This window comes from Triticum aestivum, chromosome 4A (assembly GCF_018294505.1).
Source record: "Triticum aestivum cultivar Chinese Spring chromosome 4A, IWGSC CS RefSeq v2.1, whole genome shotgun sequence".
In the NCBI taxonomy this organism is placed as follows: Eukaryota; Viridiplantae; Streptophyta; class Magnoliopsida; order Poales; family Poaceae; genus Triticum; species Triticum aestivum.
In genome coordinates, this window is record NC_057803.1 from 370920001 (window position 1) to 370945253 (window position 25253).

A 25253-nucleotide genomic window follows, 5' to 3' on the forward strand; every position below is an offset into this window, starting at 1 on the left:
CCCTTTGTTGGATTTGAATCATGTATCTCTCTTTGTGTTCATGGATCTAGCATGTGTGATTGTATCAATCTATTTGAGTGTTTCCTCTTATTTTCCCCCTTGTATTCTTCGTGTGTTTGCCATGTTCTTCGGAAATCCCCCTCCAAATCGTGAAAGATCTACCCCTAGGATTCCACCCTACATCAGGAAGGCGACAACGAGCATAGAGGCCTGTCGTGAAGCGCATCGCCCTCCCATTCGCCCTTGCAGTCGTTCACAACGATCATCTAGCTATACCCCAATGTTTGATCACACCATTACTTGCATGGTCAATAAAACGAGCAATATATCCACATGTCATTAGATCCGCCATGTTTGCAAAATATGCATATAGTGTCCACTTAGAACTACGCAAAAATTAGTCCTTAATTACTTATTGGTGGGGCCATCTTACATTCTACTTGAAACGAGAAATAAGTTATTCAGCTTGCATCAACCAATGCTTTGATGAACTGATCCTTGAGGTGGCCATTTGATCCTGCCATTCTTTGCGCCATCAGATCAAACGCATCACCGCTCCTGAAAGTCAAAATGAAAGAAAATGTACAACAAGAAATGGAAAAACCAAATCTCATCAAATTATGTACTATGATAGCAAGAGCCAGCCACATAGTTTTGACTAAATTTGACAACTTACGGATCAAAAACAAAACCCCCAGCTTCCTTTAGAATCAAAGCTCCAGCAGCCACATCCCTAGAGGAAAATTTAACAATTAGATGTGACTTTTGGTTTATATATTTTCCATGTAAAACTATCGTTAATAATTTGGTAACCATACCAGGGGCCACCAAAACCGATCTCATAACACAAATCTAGCCTACCACAAGCAACTCCACACATGTTTAGAGCCAAAGAGCCACACATACGTATAGATCTAATCTGAAAAAAATGAATAACCCGTTAGAATATTGACATGCTACAAATAACTCCGATAAAAATGTTACTTTACAGGGTTTACCTTGAATAGTAACTTATTAATTCTGTTGGTTGTATCATCCAAAGTGGGCTTGTCTCTTTTGGTCCCTACCTGCTCAATTAATATGGTTATTTGTTGAACACTCCAGTAGAATTCTTTTGAAAGTAAAACGTCCAGACTTAAGTTTTCATGGCATAATACTACAGCTGTCGTGTGCAATATAATTATTAGTGAAGAAAAATGTGCAATGTGTGGCTACATATTCCCAATTGCCACTTAAAAGAAAACAAAAAATACTCTAGCTGCAAATGTTGTGTCGTCAAGTACGAGGGGCTTAAACTATGTTTCTCCAATGAACCATGTGCTGTATTGAAACTAATATGGAACGGATAACAGTAACTCTATGCCGTTCTCCCACTCTAACAAGAAGGCCAACAAATGAGCAATTATTTTATGCATTCTGCTAGTACGATAATTCAAGATGCAGAACAATTTAAAAGCCATTCAATGTGATATGGACAGATTTGATACACACAATTCTGTTCATCTCATTTACAATTGGAGAGTTAAAGAAAATGCATGAATGGTCATATAAGTATGTGTACCGACAAAGCATTAGCTCATAGGTTGCACATGTCTAACCAGCGACTGTTGGCTGGCTAGTCTACCTGAGCACACACCTAAAATTCTCAATATATCCTTGTCAGTTGCATACTGAAAAGGAAAAGGCTGGCCCCCCGCCCCCAACCCCACGTTTTTTTAAACAGTAACCTGGCTTTATTATTAACATACAGAAGCAGCTAGATTGCTAGCCACCAGAGATAATACATGGTACCACCCTGGGACATATGGGCACCATGGAGTAGCCAGGACATGCGCCACTGAGTTACAGCCACGCTTACACGCAAGCACCTTAAACTCGATAAAGCTAGTAAAAAGAAGAAATTTTGCCTCCCAAAAGAGAACTCCGTTACAAGCAGTATCCAATTCATTGGAAAGAAGAGCCCAAGCGAGCACAGTCGAGTCTGTTTCAATGATGATACGCCCAAACCCAACTTCAGTCGCGAACTCAATCGCCTTCAGACAAGCTATCGTCTGTATGCAAAGCATCCTTCAGGAAGTGGATGTGGCCCATACCAGCACCGATGACATCTCCAGAAGCATCCCTTGCACAAAAGCCCCAACCTCCTGTACTGTTATCTTTTAGGAACGTGCCACAAGTGTTCATCTTTAGGAAATCATCAGGAGGCTTAGACCAGCGCTCAGCAGGCGCTACAACCGAACATGAAGGTATACGAAGGTGTTCAGAAAATTCTGTAACCTGTACAGCACTACAGGATACGACCGCCGCTGCTGAAGGGCACCTATCACCATTATTGACAGCATTTCTAGCATTCCACAAATTCCACATCAAACAAATGCAGAACATGGATGTCACATTCTCCAAGCATAGCAGAACTTCGACTGATTGTTTTGCATCAGTGCAACTGAGCACCAATCCCCTTACATGCTCTTGGTTAGCTTCACGCCAAACGGCCTTCGCAAATTTACATTTGAGGAAGGCATGGCCACCATCCTCGTCGAGGTGTTTGCACATCAGGCAAATGGTATCCAGGTCAATTCCACGACGTTTAAGATTTAACCGGACAGGAAGGGTGTCGTGACTCAATCTCCAAAGGAACATGATGATTTTCCTAGGCATTCTCAAACTCTAAAGCTTGGTCCAAACCATTGCAGTGCTTGTTGTCCGATCTGCTACAGTGCAAGTTGATGTTTGACCTGCAGCAACATCATCCAACTGAAGTTTGAGTTTGTAAGCTTTTGAGTTTGTAAGCTGAACGAACCGAAAAGTTACCTTTCGGATCGGGATGCCAAGCTGGAAGATCATCAAATCCGTCCTTAATTGGAATACTCAGAATATGAGGGCCAACATCAGCATTGAATACTTGTTGAACAAGATCTTGGTCCCACTGTCCAGAAATAGGGTCGATCAGATCACAGACCTTCTGAAGTAAAATTTGGCCTCTAACTGTACTACTAGGTCTTCTAGTAATCCCTCTTGGTACCATGGATCTTCCCAGATATTAACGTTTTGGCCATTTATACGCCATATCAAGCCTTATTTGATAAGATCGCAACCTTTGAGAATACTCCTCCAAGTGTAAGAGATGTTGTTTTCAACCCAATCTCCAAGGAAACTCTTCTCCAAGCAACCACAAGGGTCAAGGATAACCTGCACTTGGCAGGATAAGATGGCAGGCATTTATTGAGCCTGTAAGGCTAGGATAGGATAGCAGTGTGGCTGGACTTAGAAGTCCATGTTCACACACTATTACTAGTTTGTAGTGCACGTAATGTGCAGCCTATAGTCGGTTCTTTGTCCTATATAAAAGACTTGTATCCTCCGTTGTAAATGAAGCCACTCCTTCAGAGAAAAATATTCAACTTCAAGCTTAGTACTGTTAGGAAAGCAACTTCTCTCTCTCTCTCTCTCTCTCTCTCTCTCTATATATATATATATATATATATATAGGGTCACGCTATTCGTCACCCTGGGTGAGAAATAGTTATTCTTCACACCCTCCTCCCCCCTCTATTTTACCATCAATGCATCGTAATTTTACGTTCCGTAAGTTTTGTCTTATTTCCGACGCAAAAAGGGACCATAAGAAAATATATAATCGCCGTAAAAAATATTTTATGTTATGTAAAATTACAAACGTAAAAACATAGTCTAAAATACACATAAACTGCAAATTTTCTTGTCTTATGACCTATATTTTTATTTTTTTATGTCAAATTTTACGTAGTGAATCAATAGGAATGTAACTATTTGAATTCAAAACGTAATTTAATTATGAAATGATCGTAAGATTACCTCGGGTGAAGAATAACTTATTTACATTCATATTGATTCAGTACATAAACTTTGGCATAAGAAAACAAATATATAGATCATAAGACCAGAAATTTTGGATTTTATGTATGTTTTACACTATTTTTTACGTTTGTAACTTTATGTAACATAAAATATTTTTTACGGTGATTATATATTTTCTTACGGTCTATTTTTACGTCTGAAATAAGACAAAATTTACGGAATGTAAAATTACGATGAATTGATGTTAAAATAGGGGGGGGGGGTGAAGAATAACTATTCCTCACCCAGGGTGACGAATAGTCATATATATATATATATATATAGGTAAACACAGACTAAAATAAGGGCTCCTAGACCAATACTAATACTTCCTAACACCCCCCCTCAAATGCAGTATGCAATAGCATTACATTTGAAGAAGTGTAATACTAGAAAAAGATGATAATCCAAATCCACGCCTTGAGAGTGTCGTCATAGAAGAGTCTTCAAAACCTGTCGAGTCGCCAAAGGGGATAACGAAGAGATGGCACATCAGAGGAAGACACCGCATCAATAGAAGATACAAGAGAAGATGGGTTGTCAAAAGAAGATGACACATCAAGAGAATGAAACATTGCTTAAAGAATCATGGCCCATGAAAACCGACGGCGAAAGAAGCTCCAAGAGAATGGGCTTAGATCAACAATGCAAAGAGAGGCCATAGAAATCCTACAGAGAGGACAATGTCCAGAAAAAGGCTCGCGGACAAAAGTTTGGCAGGCTCGCATGACATGAAAAACACAAAATATCAACGGATTTGGTAGATGCAGCGGAAAATATAGAGCAAGAAGTTAGGAAGCACACACGAGACAAAGATGCAAAAGCCATCATGTATGCAGAAGACATTGGACGTTTTTTTAGAAGGAACAAACTAGGAGGGTTGTAGGACGCATCAGCAAAACACACCAAAAACTAGACTGAGCGCCGCATGCTCTAGCCAATGCAACCAAAATCTGATGAAGAGACTAGGCAATACATTTATACGTCAACACACCCCTCACGTGTGGCTCCCCCGGACCTTAACATGGACAGAAAGTGGGCTGCAATTTAATTGCACCAGCCGGGTCTTGAACTTAAGACCTCTTAACTCTGATACCATGTTAGGAAAATAACTTATCTCTATTGAAGGTCCAAGGGGCAAGAAAAGTAAACATAAACTAATAAGGGTTCCTAGACCAATACTAATACTTCCTAACAAGTACTACTTGTGCAAGTTTACGTGTGTGTGTGAGAGAGTGGGTACTACTAGTTTGGGCACCCCTACCACTAGGAAAATACCGTTAGCACTCCAAATTAGGACTCCTACCACATATAAGGTAGAGCCCCTACCACCCATTATACACACCTACCACAATAGTTTGGGCTAACAATTTGGCATTAAAGCCTCGTTCCGATAGCCATGGCCGGTGTAGAAGGAAAGTGTTGGGACAAACCCTCCGGCAACAAACGCCGAGTAGCCCTCCGGCGAGCAGCGCCAGACAGAGGTAGAAGAAGATGAACCAAACACACTTGGTTATGGCGACGAACGCCCCGGCCGACGAACGGCCTGTATGTTGGCCTCTATTCAACTCAACTCCCTCAAACACATACATAGAGGTACACACGCACACACGCAGCACAACCCGGAAGAATTCTCACGTCGACCGGGCACACACCACGGTTCCGGCGGAGACTACATCTTCTTTAGGCCCCTCTCACTTGGCTCGGCACATATCGGAACACTTTACACCAGTACACAGTGGGGTTTTTATACCAGGCTCACACACACAGCACCGGCCGCTCCACTCGGCCACGCACGCACGTAGCCATGCAACCTTATCCTAACTAACCCGCACATGCACTAACCAATCTCTACCTACATGTACACTACGCTCGGCACTAGCACAACAGTAGCATCCGATGCATACGCACTCGACTTGGCTAGCTAGCTCAACACATGCACGCATTCTACGGATCCGCTGCACGAGCGCATGCGATCCGCATGCACGACCATGCCCGTGACGCGCACAACGCGCAGGACGCGGCCTGCCCAACGGATCGGCACGGCCTGTTTGCTACTGCTGCACACCATCGTGACACACACGACTAATCACCGTGGCGAGTCATGATTTATTTCTAACAATCTCCTCCTAAATCACAAGCTCGCGGTCGTCATCGTCGTCGTCATCATGGCCGCTGCTACGGCCTCCACCCTCTTCCTCGACGACACACTCTGAGCTTCTTCTTCACCGGCGACACATACCCGACGTTCAGGCGACATACGTCGTCTTCCTCGTGTTCAGTTGCGGTGACATATGCCATCTCCTCCGGCTCCGGCAACACATACCGGTGACAGCCGCAACACCACGCATTTCCTCAGGCCGACACATGGTCCGAAGCTCCATCACGCAGCCACCGGTGAACGCCGAACAACACCAAAGACAACCAAGCTCTAATATCAAATGTTGAGACAAGCCCTCCGGCGAGCAACACCAAGCGGAGGTAGAAGATGAACAAAACACACTTGGTTATGGCGACGAACGAACTACCTACATGTTGGCTTCTATTCAACTCAACTCCCTCAAACACATATATAAAGATACACATGCACACACGCAGCACAACCCAGAAAAACTCACAACGACCGGGCGCACACCACGGTCCCGACGGAGACTACATCTTCCTTAGGCCCCTCTCACTTTGCTCGGCACATACCGGCACACTTTACACCAGTACACAGTGGGGTTTTTATACCGGGCTCACACACAGCACCGGCCTCGGCCATGCACGCACGTAGCAGCGCACCACCTCGGGTGGTTCCAGGTCGCAGCCATCACAGGACGACTCCCAGTCGCCGCCTCCGGAGGAGCGGTGAGGGCGCAGCCAGTCTAGGCGCGGCCATAGTGGTGAGGTCGTGGTTAGGGAGATCGTGCGCGAGACCGCAGGCAGCGGTACTGTGTCCATCACCTTCCCGATGCTCACGCGCTCTGATGCGAAGCATTCCACGGACATCACCATGTCAAAAGTCCGTTTGACAAGTGACACGTTCGACATCCACTTCACATACATAAAGGTGAATCATCTCCTTTACGCGTGTTCACTTGACCCCTTCGAGGATGGTATACTACTTCTCCACTCGTGTGCATGCATAGGTATTGTCGGAACGCTACAGACGACGAGGAGTGCGAGCGCAAGTGTACAACTACACCATCCGCGAGGGAAGCGTGGAAACAAAGACGCAAGAAGAAGAGCTGCCGAAGAAGCTCCAGCGAGCGGACGTCCGAACGACACTAGACGATCGGCCCCTCCCAGCGAGCGGACGTCCAGCCCCCACCGAACGACCGGCACATCTACACCCGAGCCCATTCAGCGGAAGACCGACGACACCGAACAACCGGCGACCGGACGACCGCCAGCTACCGGACGTCCGGTGCCACCTCAACCGAGCCAAAGTGAGCGGAAGTCCGACGACTACCGGACGTCCGGAAGCCCACGAGCCACCGGACGACTGGTCCCCAGCGGACGTCCGGTACCTGTCTGCGTACAGAGATCGGGCCTGAGGCCCATGTATCCCTCTCCCACTTACCCCTTCGTGGACCTAGACTATATATACTCCTCCACCTCCTCCTAGTTAGGGTTAGCATTGTGTTAGCTCATTTGTGAGATAGAGCTTCGCTCATCCATATCGGATCTACTCCTTGAGAGAGACCGCGGCCGCTCTTCGAAGAAGATCCACCTTGGATTCAAGACCCCTTTACGGGAAGATCCCCTTGTGGATTCAAGACCTCCTCACGGAGAAGAACCGGCTACATGTGTGATCCCCTTGTCCCTTATTAGATTTGGATCATGTATCTCTTTGTGTTTCGAGGATTTAGCACATGTGTGATCGTTCTTGTTGGTTTGAGTGATTCTCTCGTGTTTCCCTTCGTGTTCTTCATGTTCTTCGCGGGATCCGTTCTTTTCGTGAAAGATCGGCCCTTAGGGTTCCTACCCTACATCATCTTGGTATCATGAGCCACGTTGATCATGATTTCGAAGCCTCCCCTCGTTGTTTTCTAGGCTAATTTTGTTGTGTTCTTCCTTAAATTCGAAAATCCCCACCAAAAATAGCCCCGAAATTTTTTGTGATTTGTTGGTTTGACGAAGTTTTGTTGGATTTGATCCATAGATTTGCTTGGTTTCAAGTGGACCTAGCATCTCCCCAAGTTTCCCCATCTTTCACCCACGAAATCTCATCAATTTTGACCCCAAAATCTCCATTTTCCGCCCAAAGTCGCGCCCCGGATCTCAAATCCCGCGTTGACCCAGACCCACCGGACGACCGTCACTTTACCGGACGTCCGGAGCCGCAGGAACCACCGGACGTCCAACCTTACCGGACAACCGGAACCCCTAACCCGAGCTGAAATTAGCGAATTTCCGACCCAACCGGATGTCCGGCGACCGGACATCCGTCCATTTCCGGACATCCGCTACCTGTAGATATCAACTTCGGCTGATTTTTGTTTCGGCCATAATTAATTCATCCGAACTCCGATTTTGACGTTCTTTAGCTCGTTTTGAAGCTCGTGACATCCCTCTTCCCACAAAAATACCACCAACATCTTTTGACTTCATCAAATTTTGTGAATTTTGGCATCTTTGCCTAGGGCTTCCACCACATCATCCGCTACACCACCACCGACTTCCGCAACCTAACCCATCTTGATCCCCATTGCATATGTGGTTGCTTGAGTAGTGATTCGAGCCTCCTAAGGTGTTTCGGCTACTTAGGGACGGTTGCTTCCTCATCAACCACCACCACCACTTCCGCATAACCTTGCCCACCATACACTTCCACCACCCAACATAACCAAATTTTGTTTAACCTTATTTGAGTTGTGTGTTGTGTCTCCTAAGGTGTTTCGGCTACTTAGGGACGGTGACCTCAACTTCGACATCGTGTATAGTACACCACCTTACCCTCCCCTTCCGCATTGCGTACTTCACAACCCATCATTGCATTTCCACAATCCCATTGAGCTTCCGCAACCACCACCGCATTCCCGCTACCACCATTTGACATTTGACATTTGAGATTTTGAGTTCGCAGTTTTTCCGTTTCCTAAGGTGTTTCGGCTACTTAGGGACAAGTCTCCATCATCTTGGTATCTCCATCAAGATCACCGCCATTCATCATCGCCAAGGACGGTAACCTCCATATCATCTCGGTATCGTGGTATCCCTCCATTGTATATTCCCTTGCCATTGCATTGTTAACCCCTAGCCCATTTTGCGTCACTTGCCTATCGAGACTAGCCATTTGAGTATTGCCGGCAACGTTACTTGTGCACATTAGTGATCATCGAGCTACACCTTCCATTGCATACATACCATATCATATTGGTATCATATCATCCCTTGTGCCACAAGTTTGTTCCCGTATATACCCAATTACTATCTTGGTTTGTGCATTTCGCAAAGTGGCCATACAAAAAAAAAGCTTTTAAGCGAAAGAGAAAGAGCAAAGAAGCTTGTAAGCAAGTGCCATAGCATCATACCACATTGCATATAAGATCATCTTGCACCTTGTGAGAAACACCGGGAACCATACATACATAGCATACTTGGGATAGAAAGTTATCCATTTTGCATCTTATAGGTTGTGCACAAGTGTCGTATCCGCCTATTGAGCAATCGTGCTAGTGTCACTCTTGAGTTGTGCAACACGAGCGTTTTTCGTGGATTCCACATTTTGTGCTCATTCCTTGGTTGCACGACCCCATTTATTTATCCGTGTGTGCGTTTCCGTGTGCCACATATTGCTATTGGTCTACTTGTTTCACTTGCGAATTTGTGAATCTCTTTCAACATTATTGACTCTTGCTAACATTTTGCATCAAATTTTTGTGCCACTATCCTCACCGAGCTCCACCATAAGCCTTATTTTATGTAGGTGTGAGAAACCGACAAGAATTTGTACCAATTGTGCTATTTCCTTGTTACATCATTGAGTGATCATTGATCCATCTTCAACATCGGTCAAGTTACATTTGGTATAGTTCTTCTCTTTCTCCCACTCATATTTGCTCGAGTCTTGTGATGGATAGGCAAGGCATTTCATCTTCGGTCTACAACAACAACGACGAGTTCGATACCACGAACAACTCCAACGACGCCAAGATGCAAGCTCAAATGGAGGAGATCAAAGCCCTCATCAAGTCCTACAAGCGATCTTCCTCATCTTCGAGAAGACTCTCAAGAGCACATGCCTCCGAGCTACCATCTCCGACAAAATCACATCGGCATCGACACCATCACCAACAAGGACGTGAACGTCAAGAGCTCAACACCAACAACCGCTCAACGACTTCACCATCTCCCTTGGCATCTTCGTCAAGCGACTTCAAGGCATCTTCGCCTTCGGATATACGGCATCTTCGCCAACAAGGACCTCAAGACTACGCTCAAGAGAAGCTTCCCAAGCTCAAGTCCGCGACTTCCACGAGCTACTACGACCTTGACACCGACCACAAGATTCCTTTTTATGGGACTCTAGAACCCGAGGAGTATCTCGAGTGGGAGCGTTTGATGGACGACTACCTCAAGCTACATCAAGTTCCTCCCGAAGATCAAGTGAAGTGCGTCACAAGAAACTTCCACGACTACGCGTCACATGGTGGCTTCACATACCTTCGGAGACCTACAACATGAGTTGGCCCAAGACGAAGAGAGCTTTGCGGCGAGAGTTCGTGCCTCCAACCTACACGGAACAACTTCAACGCCAATTGGAGAACACCATCCAAGGATCCAAGTCCATCGATGAGTACTTCAAGGAGATGAAGAAAGCCTTGCGACGAGCCGGCGTGGACGACCCCATTTCGATTAAGTTCCACTTCATGATGGGATTGCACAACGACATCTCCAAGACGATCTTCCTCGAGAACTACAAGTCCCTCGACGACAACTACATTGGTGCTCTCAAGGCGGAAGAAGAACTCATGAAGGCCAAAGCTTCTCCACCCCAAACTCATTTCGTGACGACCAAACTCCATGAGAACGAGCATGAGGCTAGTACCACCACGATGTCCAAGCCCGACGAGCTCCAAGACGATGCTCCCAAGTTCGACTTCACCGCCATCCCTCTTTGTGGCATTGATGGTGCCGAGTCTACTTCGACTCTTTTTCAAGACGGTGCGGCGACGACTATGACTACGGAGCCATTTGAGGACCAAGCTTTGAAGGCGAGCGACATGGTGACGAGCAAGGATGATGCTTCCATCTTAGAAGGCGAGAGTGATGATGTGCCATCTTTGGCCTTCATCCACGGCGACGACAACGAGATGGTTGAGCATGGGATTTTCCCTTCGACCACGACGACATATGATGACTTGAGTGACTTTAGCCACCATATTGAGAGCGAGAGTGACTTCACCACTAGCCCCATATATGATGTGTTGCCACAATTCCCATGTGAGGAGAGCCACAACCCCCACCACTTGAGTGAGATGAGTGACTCCACCATACGTGAGATTGAGTGCACCTACCTTAAGGGAGTGAGTGAACCAACACATAGAAAGAATGAGATAGTTGATAGGTCATGTGAGGCCACTTTCAACACTAACGACTTGACCTCTACCTCTAATGTGTCTTCTCATTTGGTGTTAGGTCCCATATATGATGACGCGCCGATTCTCGACGACTTCGTCCTTCCTTTGAAGGTGATGGCAGCGGAGGGGGCACGGGCAGAGGCGGCGATCGCACCCAGAGTGGTGGCGGCAACCGCGGGCGCAAGCCAGGCCAGCCCTAACAGCGTGGCGGGGCTGGACGAGGTGATGGCAGCGACGATCGGGACAACTGCCGATATTGCAGCATCAATTGGGCCCACGATTGCCGCAAGAGGATAGCTGACAAGGCTGCCGCAGCCAAGGCAAACCTCGTCCAAGCTGACGTAGATGGTGAGCCAGCAACGATGTTGGCCTGCGCCCAAACCGTGCAGGAGGGCACAACGCCTCGCGCGACCACGGTCCCGGCAACCGTCGAGTCCATGCAGGCGGCACGGAGCTTGTCAGCAGAATCCATCTCTATAGTGGTAGGAATTGCCCAAAGAATATTGTTCTCAGGGCCTATCGACTGGGAGGCAATGAAGGCACAAGCGTGGGGAAGCTACACCCCGGCAACCGCGGCTCCGACAACGTCGGGTCCTGCCAAGTCCATGCAAGACAACACGGCGCATCAGGTCGGCCATACCCCAAAAACCAAGTGTTTGGGTCCACCAGGTTGGCGGGAGATGGCTCCCTGACAACGGCGTGTGCGTGCGGCTACATCTTCCTCAATGAGGAGAAAGCTGTGACCACACCCGCGCTTGTAGGAGACAAGCGCAGCGAGGGTTGGTTCCTTGATACCGGCGCCACGAACCACATGACTGGTTCGGTCGACGTGTTCGCGGAGCTGGACCACTCGATCACCGGAAAGGCGCGGCCTGGGCATGGCTCCATGGTGGACATCCATGGACGCGGGACCGTCGTCTTCGCCAACAACGGGGCTTACCATAGGGCGTTCACGAACGTCTTCTTCATCCCAGTGCTCAAGAGCAGCATTGTGAGCGTCGGCCAGCTCGACGAGAGCTGGTACGACATCAACATCCATCGTGGGAGCGAGTGCTCTCCGTGCGAGACAAGGACGGGCGCTTGCTCATCGAGGTAACCTGAGGACCAAATCCCCTGTACAAGTTCTTCTTTGCCCCGTACAACCTTGTGCCTCACCGTGGGCCATGTTTCCGACGCTTGGTATTGGCATGCTCGGCTCGGACACCGACACTTCGACGAGCTGCAAAAGGTGGCTCGTGGTGGACTCGTGCGTGGGCTATCGCACATCATGCACGCCGACGAACTGTGTGATGCATGTCTTGCCGGGAAGCAACAGCGTCTACCCTTCCCTAAGAAAGAAAGGTACAGGGCGAAGAAGCCCCTGGAGTTGGTCCACAGGGACCTCCGCGGCTCGATCACCCCGGCAACGCCTGGCAGGCGTCGCTACATCCTGTTGCTCGTCGACGACTACGGCAGGTTCATGTGGGTGATACTCCACGCCTCCAAGAACGAGGTGGAGTGAGGCATCGTCAAGCAGCAAGCGGCAACAAAGATTGTGTGCGGCCACAAGCTGCGCGTGTTGCGCACGGACCGTGGTGGCGAGTTCACATCCGCCACGTTCTACAAGCACTGCGACGACAAAGTGGTGCAACGTTATCTCACGGCCCCCTACTCGCCGTAGCAGAACGGCGTCGTCGAGCGAAGGAACCAGACGGTGCTTGAGATGGCACGTTGCATGCTCGAAGCAAAGTAGGTGCAACGTTATCTCACGACTGTCTTCATCCTCAACCGCTCCTTCACAAGGAGCGTCGACGGCAAGATGCCTTACGAGGTGTGGTACAGGAGGAAGCCTGATGTGTGCTTCCTTCGAACCTTTGGCTGTGTTGGGCACGTCAAGACGACGCACCCACAGCTAAAGAAGCTCGACGACAGGAGCACCCCTATGGTGTTCATGGGCTACGGGACGGGATCCAAGGCGTACAACCCCGTCACGAAGCGTGTACACATCTCCCACGGCACCATCTTCGATAAGGGGGCACGTTGGAACTGGGAAGCGCCAGGAGAGGCGCCAGCAAGCAGCTCCTTCACCGTGGAGTACACAATGTGCACAAGTGATGGTGCTCGAGCAGCAACCCCGGGCACAAAGGAGACCCCGAGCAGAGCAACCCCGAGCACTGCGGCCCCAAGCCCAGTGGCTCCAAACACAGCAAGCACACCAACCTCACGGTCAGCAACCCCGGACACCTCAGGCGAGGTTGTGCCAGTTCAGTTTGCAACTCCACCAACAGTGCAATCGGACTTGTTCGACGCTGACGATAGTGCCGGCGTCCCACACTGATACCAGCGTGTCGATGACCTCGCCGAGCCACCACAATTGGCGGAGAATCTCGATGACGACGAGGTGTTGCATCTAATGGCCGTCAAGGAGCCAACCACGTTTGCTGAAGCAGAGCGCGAGGATTCCTGGCATCGCACGATGCTAGATGGCTACTTGGACACTCACCATGCTACCCGTAGGGCATCGAGCTATTGGGATCAAGCGTTGTTCAAAGTAAAGAAGGACGAGCATTGCCCCATCGTCAAGCAAGAGACCCGGCTCGTTGCAAAAGGGTATGCGCAACGCGCAGGGGTGGACTTCGAGGAAGTCTTCGCTCCCGTAGCAAGGCTCGAGTCCGTTTGACTGATCCTTGCCCTGGCGACACATTGAGGCTGGGAAGGTCACCATATGGAGGTCAAGTCGGCATTCCTCAACAGCGACCTCGAGGAGGAAGTCTACGTCCCCTAGCCACCTAGTTTCATCACCGAAGGACGCGAGCAGGGCGTGTACAAGCTACACAAGGCCTTGTAGGGTCTCAGGCAAGCCTCGAGAGCGTGGAACGCCAAGCTGGATGCAAGCCTCGCAGCACTTGGGTTCTCCCGCAACGCTTCTGAGCACAGTGTGTACTTGTGTGGCACCGCGAACACACTGCTCACTGTCGGCATCTACGTCAACGACCTGGTCATCGTCGAGGCAAAGCCCGGCGAGGTTCAACGCTTCAAGGGAGAGATGCAACGTCTCTGCAGCATGAGCGACCTCGGGCTGCTCCGGTACTACCTCGGGTTAGGGGTAAACCAGGAGCGTGGTCGCACGACAATCACGCAAACGGCCTATGCCGCCAAGATTCTGGAGCGAGCTGGCATGTTTGAATGCCACGTCGTGCAAGCCTCGATGGAGGCACAGCTCAAGCTCAACAAAGAGAGCGCCGAGAAGCGGTGGACGCAACGTTCTACCACAGCATCTAGCCTTAGGTATCTCATGCATACCCGACCGAACATCTCGTTCACTGTAGGGTTCCTGAGCAGGTTCATGGAAGCCCCGACAAGCAATCATCTCGCTGTCGTCAAACACTTGCTCCGGTACATCTTAGGCACGATCACGCATGGATGTGTGTATCGCCATGGTGGCGGTGAGAACCTGGTCGGCTACAGCGACTCCGACCACGTTGGCGACATTGTCTCCAGGAAGAGCACCTCTGGCATATTGTTCTTCCTCGAGAGCAGTTCCTGGCAATCGGTCAGGCGGAAGGTTGTCGCGACTTCTTCGTGCGAGGCGGAGTACATCGCGGCAACAACAGCTGCATGTCAGGGAATCTGGCTGCCTCGTCTTCTCAGCAGTTGGCTCGTCTTCTCAGCGAGATGTTGAACCAAGAGACCGCCCCTGCACTCATCTTCGTCGAAAATAAGTCAGCAATTTCCCTCTGCAAGAATCCGGTGCTGCATGACCATAGCAAGCACAACGATCTCCAATACCACTTTATATGAGACTGTGTCGAGAAGGGCACGATGGTCATGGAGTTCATCAAGACTGGTGAGCAGAAGGCGGACATCCTGATGAAGCCACTTGGTCGCGTCCGGTTCTAGGAGCTGCGCGACAAGATCGGGATCGTCAACATCCAACCCCGACGACAGGGTTGAGGGGGAGAATGTTGTTTTCAACTCAGTCTCCAAGGAAACTCTTCAAGCAACCACAAGGGTCAAGGATAACCTGCACTTGGCAGGATAAGATGGCAGACATTTATTGAGCCTGTAAGGATAGGATAGGATAGTAGTGTGGCTGGACTTAGAAGTCCATGTTCACACACTATTACTAGTTTGTAGTGCACATAATGTGCAGCCTATAGTCGGTTCATTGTCCTATAAAAGGACTTGTATCCTGCGTTGTAAATGAAGCCACTCCTTCAGAGAAAAATATTCAGCTTCAAGCTTAATTAGTACTACTTGTGCAAGTGTACGTGTGTGTGTGTGAGAGAGGGAGTGAGTACTACTAGTTTGGGCACCCCTAGCACCTATAGTATAGCACCACGTATAGCACCACCAGCAGGGAACTCCTACCACTCATAGTGCAGGACACCTACCACTAGGAAAATACCCTTAGCACTCCAAATCAGGACCGCTACCACATATAAGGTAGAACCCCTATCACCCATAGTACACCCCTACCACAGTAGTTTGGACTAACAAGAGATGCCATTCTTCGGCATGACCTTCAAGAAATCCTCATACAGTAAAGTATCTCGCCTTGAGAAGTTGAGCGCAAAGGGACTCGGGAGTTAGAAGGATCCTCCAGGCTTGCCTTGCTAGCATAGCAATATTAAAGAAATAAAGATCTCTAAAACCTAAACCTCCATCCTTCTTCGGCTTAGATAATCTGTCCCAAGCAACCCAATGTAATTTATTTTCTCCATTGACTCCACCAAAACCAACATACCATGGAAGAGATCTCACAAATTCCTTTAGTGATGTCAAAGCATGACATAACATAAGTTGGGATCGCCTGAGCCACTTCCTTAATAAGAATTTCTTTTCCAGCTTTAGACAGTGCTTTCTCCTTCCAACCTTGGATTCTAGACCAAATTTTCCCCTTCAGATATTGGAACACTCACTTTTTGGATTTGCCTATATGAACTGGGAGCCTTAGGTACCTCTCATTTTGCCCCTCACAAGAGAGATGAAAATGATCCATAAATTTCTAACTTTTGCGTATTATTACAATTCGGGCTGAAAATTTGTCCTGAGCATTCTTCATACAGGTCAAGGATACATTAAAGTTCAGAAGCATTGTCCCAATCTGCCTTTAGGAGGAAGGAGTCATCCGCAAAAAGCAAGTGTGACACGCTCGGTGCTCCTGGACAAATCTGAATGCCTTCAATCAGCCCTTGTTCCTCGGCAATATGGAGTAAGGAGGAAAATTCTTCAGCACAGATCAGAAAGAGAGGGGGAAAGCGGGTCCCCTTGTCTCAGAACCCATTAGGGGTATATGATCACCATTCACTTTAACTCTGTAAGTCGCTGATCTAACACATTTCATCAAGAGACCCGCTTATTATGGAAGTCAAGCTTGATCAACATTGCTTCAAGAAAATTCCATCCCACTCTATCATATGCTCTACTCACATCAAGTTTGATTGCCATGAAACCCTCTTGTCCATTTCTTTTGTTACTGATAAATTGAGACATCTCATAAGCAACTAGGACATTGTCAGTGATTAAACGACCTGGAACAAAGGCACTTTGATTTTGCGAGATAATGTCCCCGAGAAAGACTTTCAGTCTAGTAGTAAGAACCTTGGAAAGAATTTTGTATAGCACGTTACAGAGACTGATCGGTCTAGAATCATTAATCCTTTCTAGATTTTTACTCTTCGGAATTAGCACGACTGTAGTTCTATTCCACTCAGCTGGGATGGGCCACCATTTAGAACTGTCAGGACCTCACATTTGACCTGCTCACCAACCAAATCCCAGAATCTCTTGTAAAATATTGTTGGCATCCCGTCTGGGCCCGGAGCTTTTAGGTCCTCGATATTTTGCAAAGCTTGAAAGATTTCTTTTTCAATGAAGGGAGGACAGAGGGAAGCATTCATATAGTCTGAAACCCGTGGTTGCACATGTTGGAACAAATCAGCCAGTTTGTAGCAGGTTGTGCAGTGAAGAGGGAGTTGTAGAAATTATGAATATGATCCTTTAAAGTCCCCTGACCTACAGTAAAATTACCGTGGTCATCACGCAGTTTAGTGATTTTGTTTCTCCTTTTCCTCTCAGAACAACAATTGCGAAAAAATTGTGTATTATAGTCACCCTTTTTCAACCAATCTATATGTGCTCTTTGCTTCAAAATAGGTGTCCCTTTGGTCCTCTAGTCCAACTTGGTTTCAGACAGAACTAAAATATCTGAATGATTCTCACGCCTTTGGACGTCCAAAAGCCCTCGAACTGCTGGGTGATTGTCCAACCACGGCAGTTCCAGGCCACTATCTTCATTGTTGTTTAATTGCTGTTTCGGTTGTCTGTCTTTCACAACTGCTACAGCACACTCCTTTCTGAACTTGATTCAGCTGAATGATAACTGAAGCTGCAGGAACCACTCTCATCCCTCTGTATTTAACAGATACAGAGGGCTAAGGGAAATCCCTAATCCAGGATAGGTTTGATCCGCCCAAAAGATCAGCTGAGAGGATGGTAGGAGCCGATCCAAAAAAACGAGAATGGTACCAGGGGTGGAAATCAGCACAAAGCCACAAGGCAGCAAGGGCGGAGAAAGGAATTGGTACAGGACGGGAATCAGGGATAAAAACAGGGAGCGCGAGAGCCCAGGGAAGGGGATGGAAAGCTAAAACAGGTTGGGGACAAAGAGAAGGAGCAAATCAGGAGGGTAAAATACCAGGGGAAGAGGATCAGGGGGATGGGGAAGACGGCATAGCGCCAGTCGCCGGCATATCACCGCCAGTCGCCACTCCGGGCACTTCCGTGCAAGACTTTTCCTCTAAGCTAGCGTGTCTCTCTCTATTTTACCCCCACGTGGTTCCCCAACATAAAAAAGATTCCCTCTCCCGGTGTAAACCCCTCAGCCCGCCGCATGTCAATTATTTTGTTTTTTGACAAATTCCAAATGCTATACCTTTTAAACGGAATTGTGGTCCGTTTTCACCATTAGGTTTTTCGCGACAAGCTTTTGGAAACTACTCCCTCCGTCCCATAATATAAGGGAGTAGATCCCATATGGGTATGCTTTGACAAGAAATTTTTTCAAAAATAAATTTAGTGCTATAGGAAGCAACATGTTGAAAATTAGTCGCCTGAAATACTATGAAAGTTACCTACCATGGTTTCGAAGTTGCCTACCTCGGAAGCTAAGTTCTTATAGTTTATGAAGTCGTCTAGTGGTGACGCTCAGTTGCCTGCCATTGCTAATTAGTTGCCTATAGTATTGTGAAAGTTCCCTGCCATGGCTTCTAACTTGCCTACCGTTGCTAATTAGTGGCCGAGGTACTCAAGCGCAACGGCCTTGGAGAGGGCGTCTGCCCGTTATGTGGGATTGCTAAGGGCTCTAATCACATCTTCTTCACCTGCGTGTCTGCGCAATTCCTTTGGAGCTGCTTCCGCAAGGTGGTTGGTGGCCATTGGTGCAATACCAACTTCCCTGGCCTCTTCGTGGAACTCCAGGCTTCCACGATGCAGTCCCGCCACACTAGGCGCTTGGGTACTAGGGTTCTCATGTGGACGCTATGGACAGTTCGCAATAAGCTTGTGATTCAGTGTGCAACTCTTCGACGATCTACTGACACGATTTTCTAAATATGTGGTTACTTGCAGCTTTGGCGGCCGCTTAGCCGCCCACAGGATCGGGACGCCATCGACATCTTCATTGCAGATCTTCCTGTGTTGGCCTTCCGCTTGGCTCCGCCGCTTTCCCCACCACCTCCGGAGCCGGATTAGTCCCTCGGACTCGCTGCGGCAATGCCTATGGCTAGGCACTGGCCCTTTGCGTCCCCTTCTTTTCTCTCTTTAGGGCTTGTCAAGTTGTGCCCTCAACAGAACCTGGATCTTGTCGTGCTTTGCCTGTGTGCTACTTGTGTGCGTGTGTGGTGTGTGCTTGTATGTTGGAACTTGTGGCTCTGGTGGTTTGCTTTATATATAAAGTGGGGAGAAAGCCTTTTTCGGTAATACTGTGAAAGTCACCTACCGTCCCTCATTAGTCACCTAATACTCCCTCCGTTCCAAAATCTAGTGCACATAGATTCAGGCTCTAATACCAATGCATGCGCTAGAGGCTAGCTTTGGACGAGAATAACCCTGCTTCGTCTGTCACATGCCCTTGCAGACACTCAACTAGCTAGCAAACACCGGTGTGGGCATGCAGGCCAGGGATGCGGTGACGCCGACCACCGGCGGAGAAGCCGGCCGCGGGCGCAGTGACGTCGGACACCGGCGGCGGAAGGGAAGAAGCCGGCCGCAGGCGAGGTGACGCTGGCCGCCGGCGGCATAAGGGAAGAAGTCGGCCGCAAAAGCAATGCTCCTGGCCGTCGGCAGTGTACGTGGTGATGCTGACCATGGACATTGAGAAGCAGAGTCGGGACGCCGGCCACCATCGCGGACACGGTGCTGCTAGCCGCCCGCGGTGGACACGAGGAAGTCGGACGCGGTGGACGCCGGCCGCCAGTGAAGGACGCGGAGAAGGCAGCAGCAAACACGGTGACGCCGGCAGCGGACGCGGAGATGCCGAAGACGCCGGTAGCGGACATAGGTCGACGGTGACGCAGGTCTAGTGCCCACGCCCCTGACCGCCTCGCCACCGCAATCTCTTGGATCCGGCCGGGCGAAGAGGCATGCACAGACGGCGAGGAAGGCAGGCAACCCCGCAGCCTCGTGGAGCTGCCCAAGCTTAGGTGCAGACAGCTCACACTTGCACTTCTTGCCGCCGCTCGCACTCGCACTTGCACTTCTTGCCGCCGCTCGCAGACACTGCCGCCGCCATGTCCGCTCCAAGATCAAGCCGTCATGGTCTCGGCCGTTGCTCCTCGTAGCCGGAGCAGGGGAACGGGAGGCGATGGCATGGTCCTCGTCGCCGCGGAGGAGAGAAGAGGATGGTGTGGCCCTCGTCACTACTAGTCCAATCCCGAGTCCCGACCGCCTGCGATGCGTGTTGTGTGCAAGAGGAAGGGAATAAAGGCGATGTGGGCGTCCGTGCGGCTGTGGGCTTAGTTTCGTCGAGAAGAGCACAAAGTTGCTTATATGCACTACATAGTGGAATAACGCTGTTATGGTTCTACTAGGAGGGCGCAAGAGGGCCGGCCGGGGGCCTTTTTGCCCACGGCCGGGCAAGAGGGAAGGGGATTTCCTTCTTAATTCTTGCTTCATTAGATTGATACATCTCCTCTCTTTATATAGAGAGGTTTACTTGACTCCCAAGCAAGGCTTACTTGACCCCTAAGCAAGCGACCCTTATCTCTAACTAACCCTAAGACTAACGGGCTATACCGCCAGCCCAGGCCATTAGGCCCATTACGTACTCTAACACTACAGCCTAGGCCTAACCAACTTATAACCATGACTCGACGCAACACAAACCTAACACCTAAAAACAAGCCTTTTACATCTCGGCTTGTTTTATTACTCTCAACCTGAAATGGACTGGGACGATTTATTTTGGACCCTTAACAAAAAGTGGACACCATCCGCACGTCGGACGTGCACGTGTACAGCCACCTGGATCCCATGAACACCATCTGGACAAAAGGAGTGCATGTGTATGGCCACCTGGAAGTGGTCGCAAGAGCGACCGGCAGAGGCGCTCTCGCGGCGGCCGGCAGAATGCAGTGGTGCTACGCGGTGCGCTCCTGTCGGTGACACCCTGCCTTCTCCCCGCCGGACGGTTGTTGGTCTGCACCGCATAGAGAAGAGTGGAGGGCTTGCGATGGAGAATGACGAGGGGTGCGCCCCCACAACCGCCGATGTCGCAGACTTTGAGGTTGCTGCCCGCGGGGAAAATAGCATGCCCAAGATCCCCGACGCAGCGGACGAGATCGAGGTCCTTTGCGCAGCGAAGCGCAGCTGGGAGGAGCGGCAGCTGCAGACCACGCATCTCCCGCACACGCCGACGCGCTAGGAGGCTGCGCGTAACAGCCTGCAGCCTCACCGCCGCCGACACGTGGCGAGTAGTGATCCAAGCTGGAAGCGGTGACGGTGATGGCGGGAACTTGATCTGCTGGATGGGGACGCCCTGGGGAAGCGGTGATGGCGACGGCGGGAACTTGATCTGGTGGATCGGGACTCCCGTCGGCACGGTCGATGCGGGGCTGGAGCTGACCGGCGATGGCTGCTGCAGTTGCAGCGGCTGCTCCGACGAACCGCCGGGCGCGGCGTAGATCGCCAGGAGCGGTGGCTGCCACTGCAGCCAGGGCGGGGCGATGGTGGCGGTGGATGACAGCTGCTGCAGCAGCCCGGTGAGCGCGGCGGAGGCCACCTGGTGCGGCGGCTGCCACGGCAGCCATGACGGGCGGTGGTGGTGGTGGATGGCAGCTGCAGGGCTGCTGCAGCAGCCCGGCGAGCGCGGCGGAGGCCGCCTGGTGCGGCGGCTGCCACGGCAGCCAGGACAGGGCACTGGATGGCAGCTGCAGCGGCTGCTGCAGCAGCTCGGCGAGCACGGCGGGGGCCGCCTGGTGCGGCGGCTGCCACGGCAGCCACGGTGGCACGGTGGCGGTGATGGGCGGCGCAGCCGGGTGCGGCCCGTAGGACCCAGCCAAGAACATGCGGATCTCCTGGACCGCCTGTGTTAGGCCCCGCAGCGCCCCGGACACCTCCGGTGTGAGGACGACGGGGGCGGGCGCGACGGAGGATCCCGACGCGGGCAGGAGCGGGGCGACGGTCGTGGTGGTCGTCGGAGGCGACGAGGTGACCGGCAGCGGAAGAGACGGGTTGGGCGGCGGTGAAGACATGATCGAACCGAAGCTAGCTGATACCAAATTGTTATGGTGCTACTAGAAGGAGGGCGCAAGAGGGCCGGCCGGGGGCCTTTTTGCCCACGGTCGGGCAAGAGGGAAGGGGATTTCCTTCTTAATTCTTGCTTCATTAGATTGATACATCTCCTCTCTTTATATAGAGAGGTTTACTTGACTCCCAAGCAAGGCTTACTTGACCCCTAAGCAAGCGACCCTTATCTCTAATTAACCCTAAGACTAACGGGCTATACCGCTAGCCCAGGCCATTAGGCCCATTACGTACTCTAACAAACGCTAGAAAACTTATGCGCACTATAAAGTGGAACGGAGGGAGTAATGCGAAAGTTACATAACATTGCTCATTGATCACCTGAAATATTGTGGAAGTTGTTTGTCATGGTTTCTAAGTTGCCTACCTCGAAAACTAAGTTCTTACAGTTTATGAAGTTGTCTACTGGTGATGCTCAGTTGCCTGCCATTGCTAATTAGTTGCCTAGAGTACCATGAGTTTCCTACCATGGCTTCTAAGTTGCCTACATCGAAAAATAAGTTGTCTACAACACTATGAAGTTGCCTACCTATGATGCTCAGTTGCCTGACATAGCTAATTGGTTGCATGTAGTACTATAAAAGTAGGCCTACCATACTGAAAATTACATAAGCAACTTACCATAATGCACTCAATGGTAAGCAATTTAGGAATAAAAGTTAAGCTACTTGGGGGTCATGGTAGCCAATTTAGTGCAGACATTAGGCTAACTAGCGCCATGGAAGGCAACATCACGAGTTGTTTCCTATAGAACTAAAAGTTGCTTCATGTAGCACCCAAGTTGCTTTGGAAAAAGTTCATCGGAACATACTGATATGGAATCTGGTTTTGAAGAACTCGTCACGAGAGGTCCAGCAGAGAAAACGGATTGTAATTCCGACGCTCAATTCAAAAGTTATAGCATTTTGAAATATCGAAAAGAGGAATTAGTATGACAGTACAGAGGTTTGATATTCACATGCAAGCATGGGGGTGCAGCATGTGCATCAGCGCAGAACACCACATGTCATTTTCCTTGCATGGACCAATCACCTTTTGCCATCTTGGGTAAAGGAATCAAGTTTTCTTGTTTCCCATTTTTTGGTCTATACTCCATATAACTAAAAAGTGCAGCTGCACTTATCAGAAATTGATTTATTTTGCCAAATATATACATTCGACACCCACATAATACTTTGCTATTATTTGTTACTTTCTTCAAGATTCCACAACTAGGCTGAATCAAAAGATTCAGAAAATGGAAGTCCTAGATTACTGCTGCTCATTCATGCACTTGGATTGCAAGACCCTGGTTAAACTTTATGAGAGGGAAAAGAAAAGAAGTCCTAGATTACTGCTGCTCATTCATGCAAGAGGCTACTCTAGTGCCCCCAGTCAAACTTTAAGGTCGGTGTTGGACCTGGAGAATCCAAAGAAAACAAGTAGTAGTCATGTATTTAATTTCGAAACATCAGCTAACCCTGATTTACTACTTGTAGTATTTTATGACAACTAAACTGTTCTGATGACTGATGAAATCTTAAAGGGGTTAGCAGCTAAGCCAGCAACAGAGTTCAAACACTATGCATCAAAAAGAAAGTTATGTACCGCAAAGTATCAATTATTTCAGAGTGTGGTATGATTCCCTCTAGTTGAATGTGTGAATGACATGGAAATGATAATCTTTGACAGTCTGTCACCTACCTCTGTCACCATAAGAGCCTTCACCAACTCATTTTGAGGCGATGCTGCACATGAGAGGTGTATATTGAAATTAACACACGCGGACGCGGGCAATCAGAAAAAGGGACTGTAATCTTGACTTGCTTCTTCTGTTGAATCGCAACAGATCAGGACCTAATCAACAAAAATGTCCTTACTTTTAATTGGAGAACCATTGAGAAAAGCACCTTTTCCACGAACAGCTGTGAAAAGCTAATTGAAGAAAAAACACAAAATCAGACTCAAAACCTTTCCGAGTTCCTTTGCCCAGATTATATTGCACCGATCCTCAAATAAAACAAGGAAAAATTACATAGGAAAAATTACATAGAGTAACAATATTTACCTCATTCATGATGGGGTTGTACACAACTCCAACGGTGGGAATCTTCCCAATGGTGAGGCCAATCGAGACGCACACAAAAGGAAAGCTGAAATATAAAAAAGTGCACAATCTTGGCATAAGAAAAGAAAATGCACGATGAAGAAAGGTACTTTGTCTTTTTGACAGATGGCTTTCACTCTTGTACCGACACGCTCTCGCAGCTGGCAAGGTTATTCCGCCGAGTTCAATCGGGGTCGCTGCCTCACCGGAGTCTCACCTCCTCGACCTTCACTAGGGGTGTGGGTTAGTGCAGCCGCTTCTAGGCGCTCATGGATACTGCCGAGAGTCTGACGGCGAGCCAGATTCAGAGGTGACCGCGGGTGAGAGGCGAAAGGAGGAGAAATCCTCATCTCGTCTAGCGACTTTGGGAATTCGACAAGGGAGCTCTGGACAAGCCCTCAGCGCACGACAACCATACAAGTCAACGCCTGTAGCATGCACTCCTTGTCGCTGGTCACCTCGGTGGCAAAGAGATCGTTGTCAGTATGGATACCCGTTCAGATAGAGGCGGTACGGGCGCTAGGGCTGGGCATTCGGTATAAACCGAAAATTCGGTTTCTACCATTCGGTTATTTCACAAATTCGGTTAGCAAAACCAAAAACCAAAAATGATAGCCCAAAATAACTAACCGAAAATTCGGTTAACCAAATATTCGGTTCAGTTTCTCGGTTTACACCGAACAAATTTGCTTCAAGCATTTGTGCCAGCGGCACACTCTTATAGCCAAGAAAATTTGCCTCGTGTCTTCAGCCAGGCGAGGTGGGACTAAAGGAATAAAGGTGTCTCTGGTTGTCTATTCACATGCGGACTAAGCATGCATGCACGTGGTCGGCCCATGGTCAAAGAAAGTTTGCATATTTTTAACAACGTCCAAGTTTGCTAGTGGGCACGCACATGGGCTAGTGGCTGGCTGGCTTGGTCCAGTAGCAACGTCGAG

General features: G+C 49.2%; 1 protein-coding gene across 2 annotated transcripts in view; it reads right to left on the reverse strand.

Annotated features, from left to right (window-relative positions):
* Window positions 1–312: 312 nt before the first annotated feature.
* The window catches only part of LOC123086122 (inositol monophosphatase 3), a 32126-nt gene continuing 7185 nt past the window's right edge, over window positions 313–25253 (reverse strand). The window contains exons 4-10 of one of the 2 annotated variants that reach the window (XM_044507838.1): window positions 24277–24361; window positions 24089–24143; window positions 23913–23956; window positions 999–1067; window positions 819–919; window positions 677–733; window positions 313–558 (exon numbers count right to left, since the gene is read on the reverse strand). In XM_044507838.1, coding sequence (XP_044363773.1) covers window positions 462–558; window positions 677–733; window positions 819–919; window positions 999–1067; window positions 23913–23956; window positions 24089–24143; window positions 24277–24361 — 508 coding nt within the window. In that variant the 3' untranslated portion in view covers window positions 313–461. Of the gene's footprint in view, window positions 559–676; window positions 734–818; window positions 920–998; window positions 1068–2177; window positions 2736–2811; window positions 2927–23912; window positions 23957–24088; window positions 24144–24276; window positions 24362–25253 lie in introns of those variants that run through there. The other variant, XM_044507839.1, reaches the window with a different exon arrangement.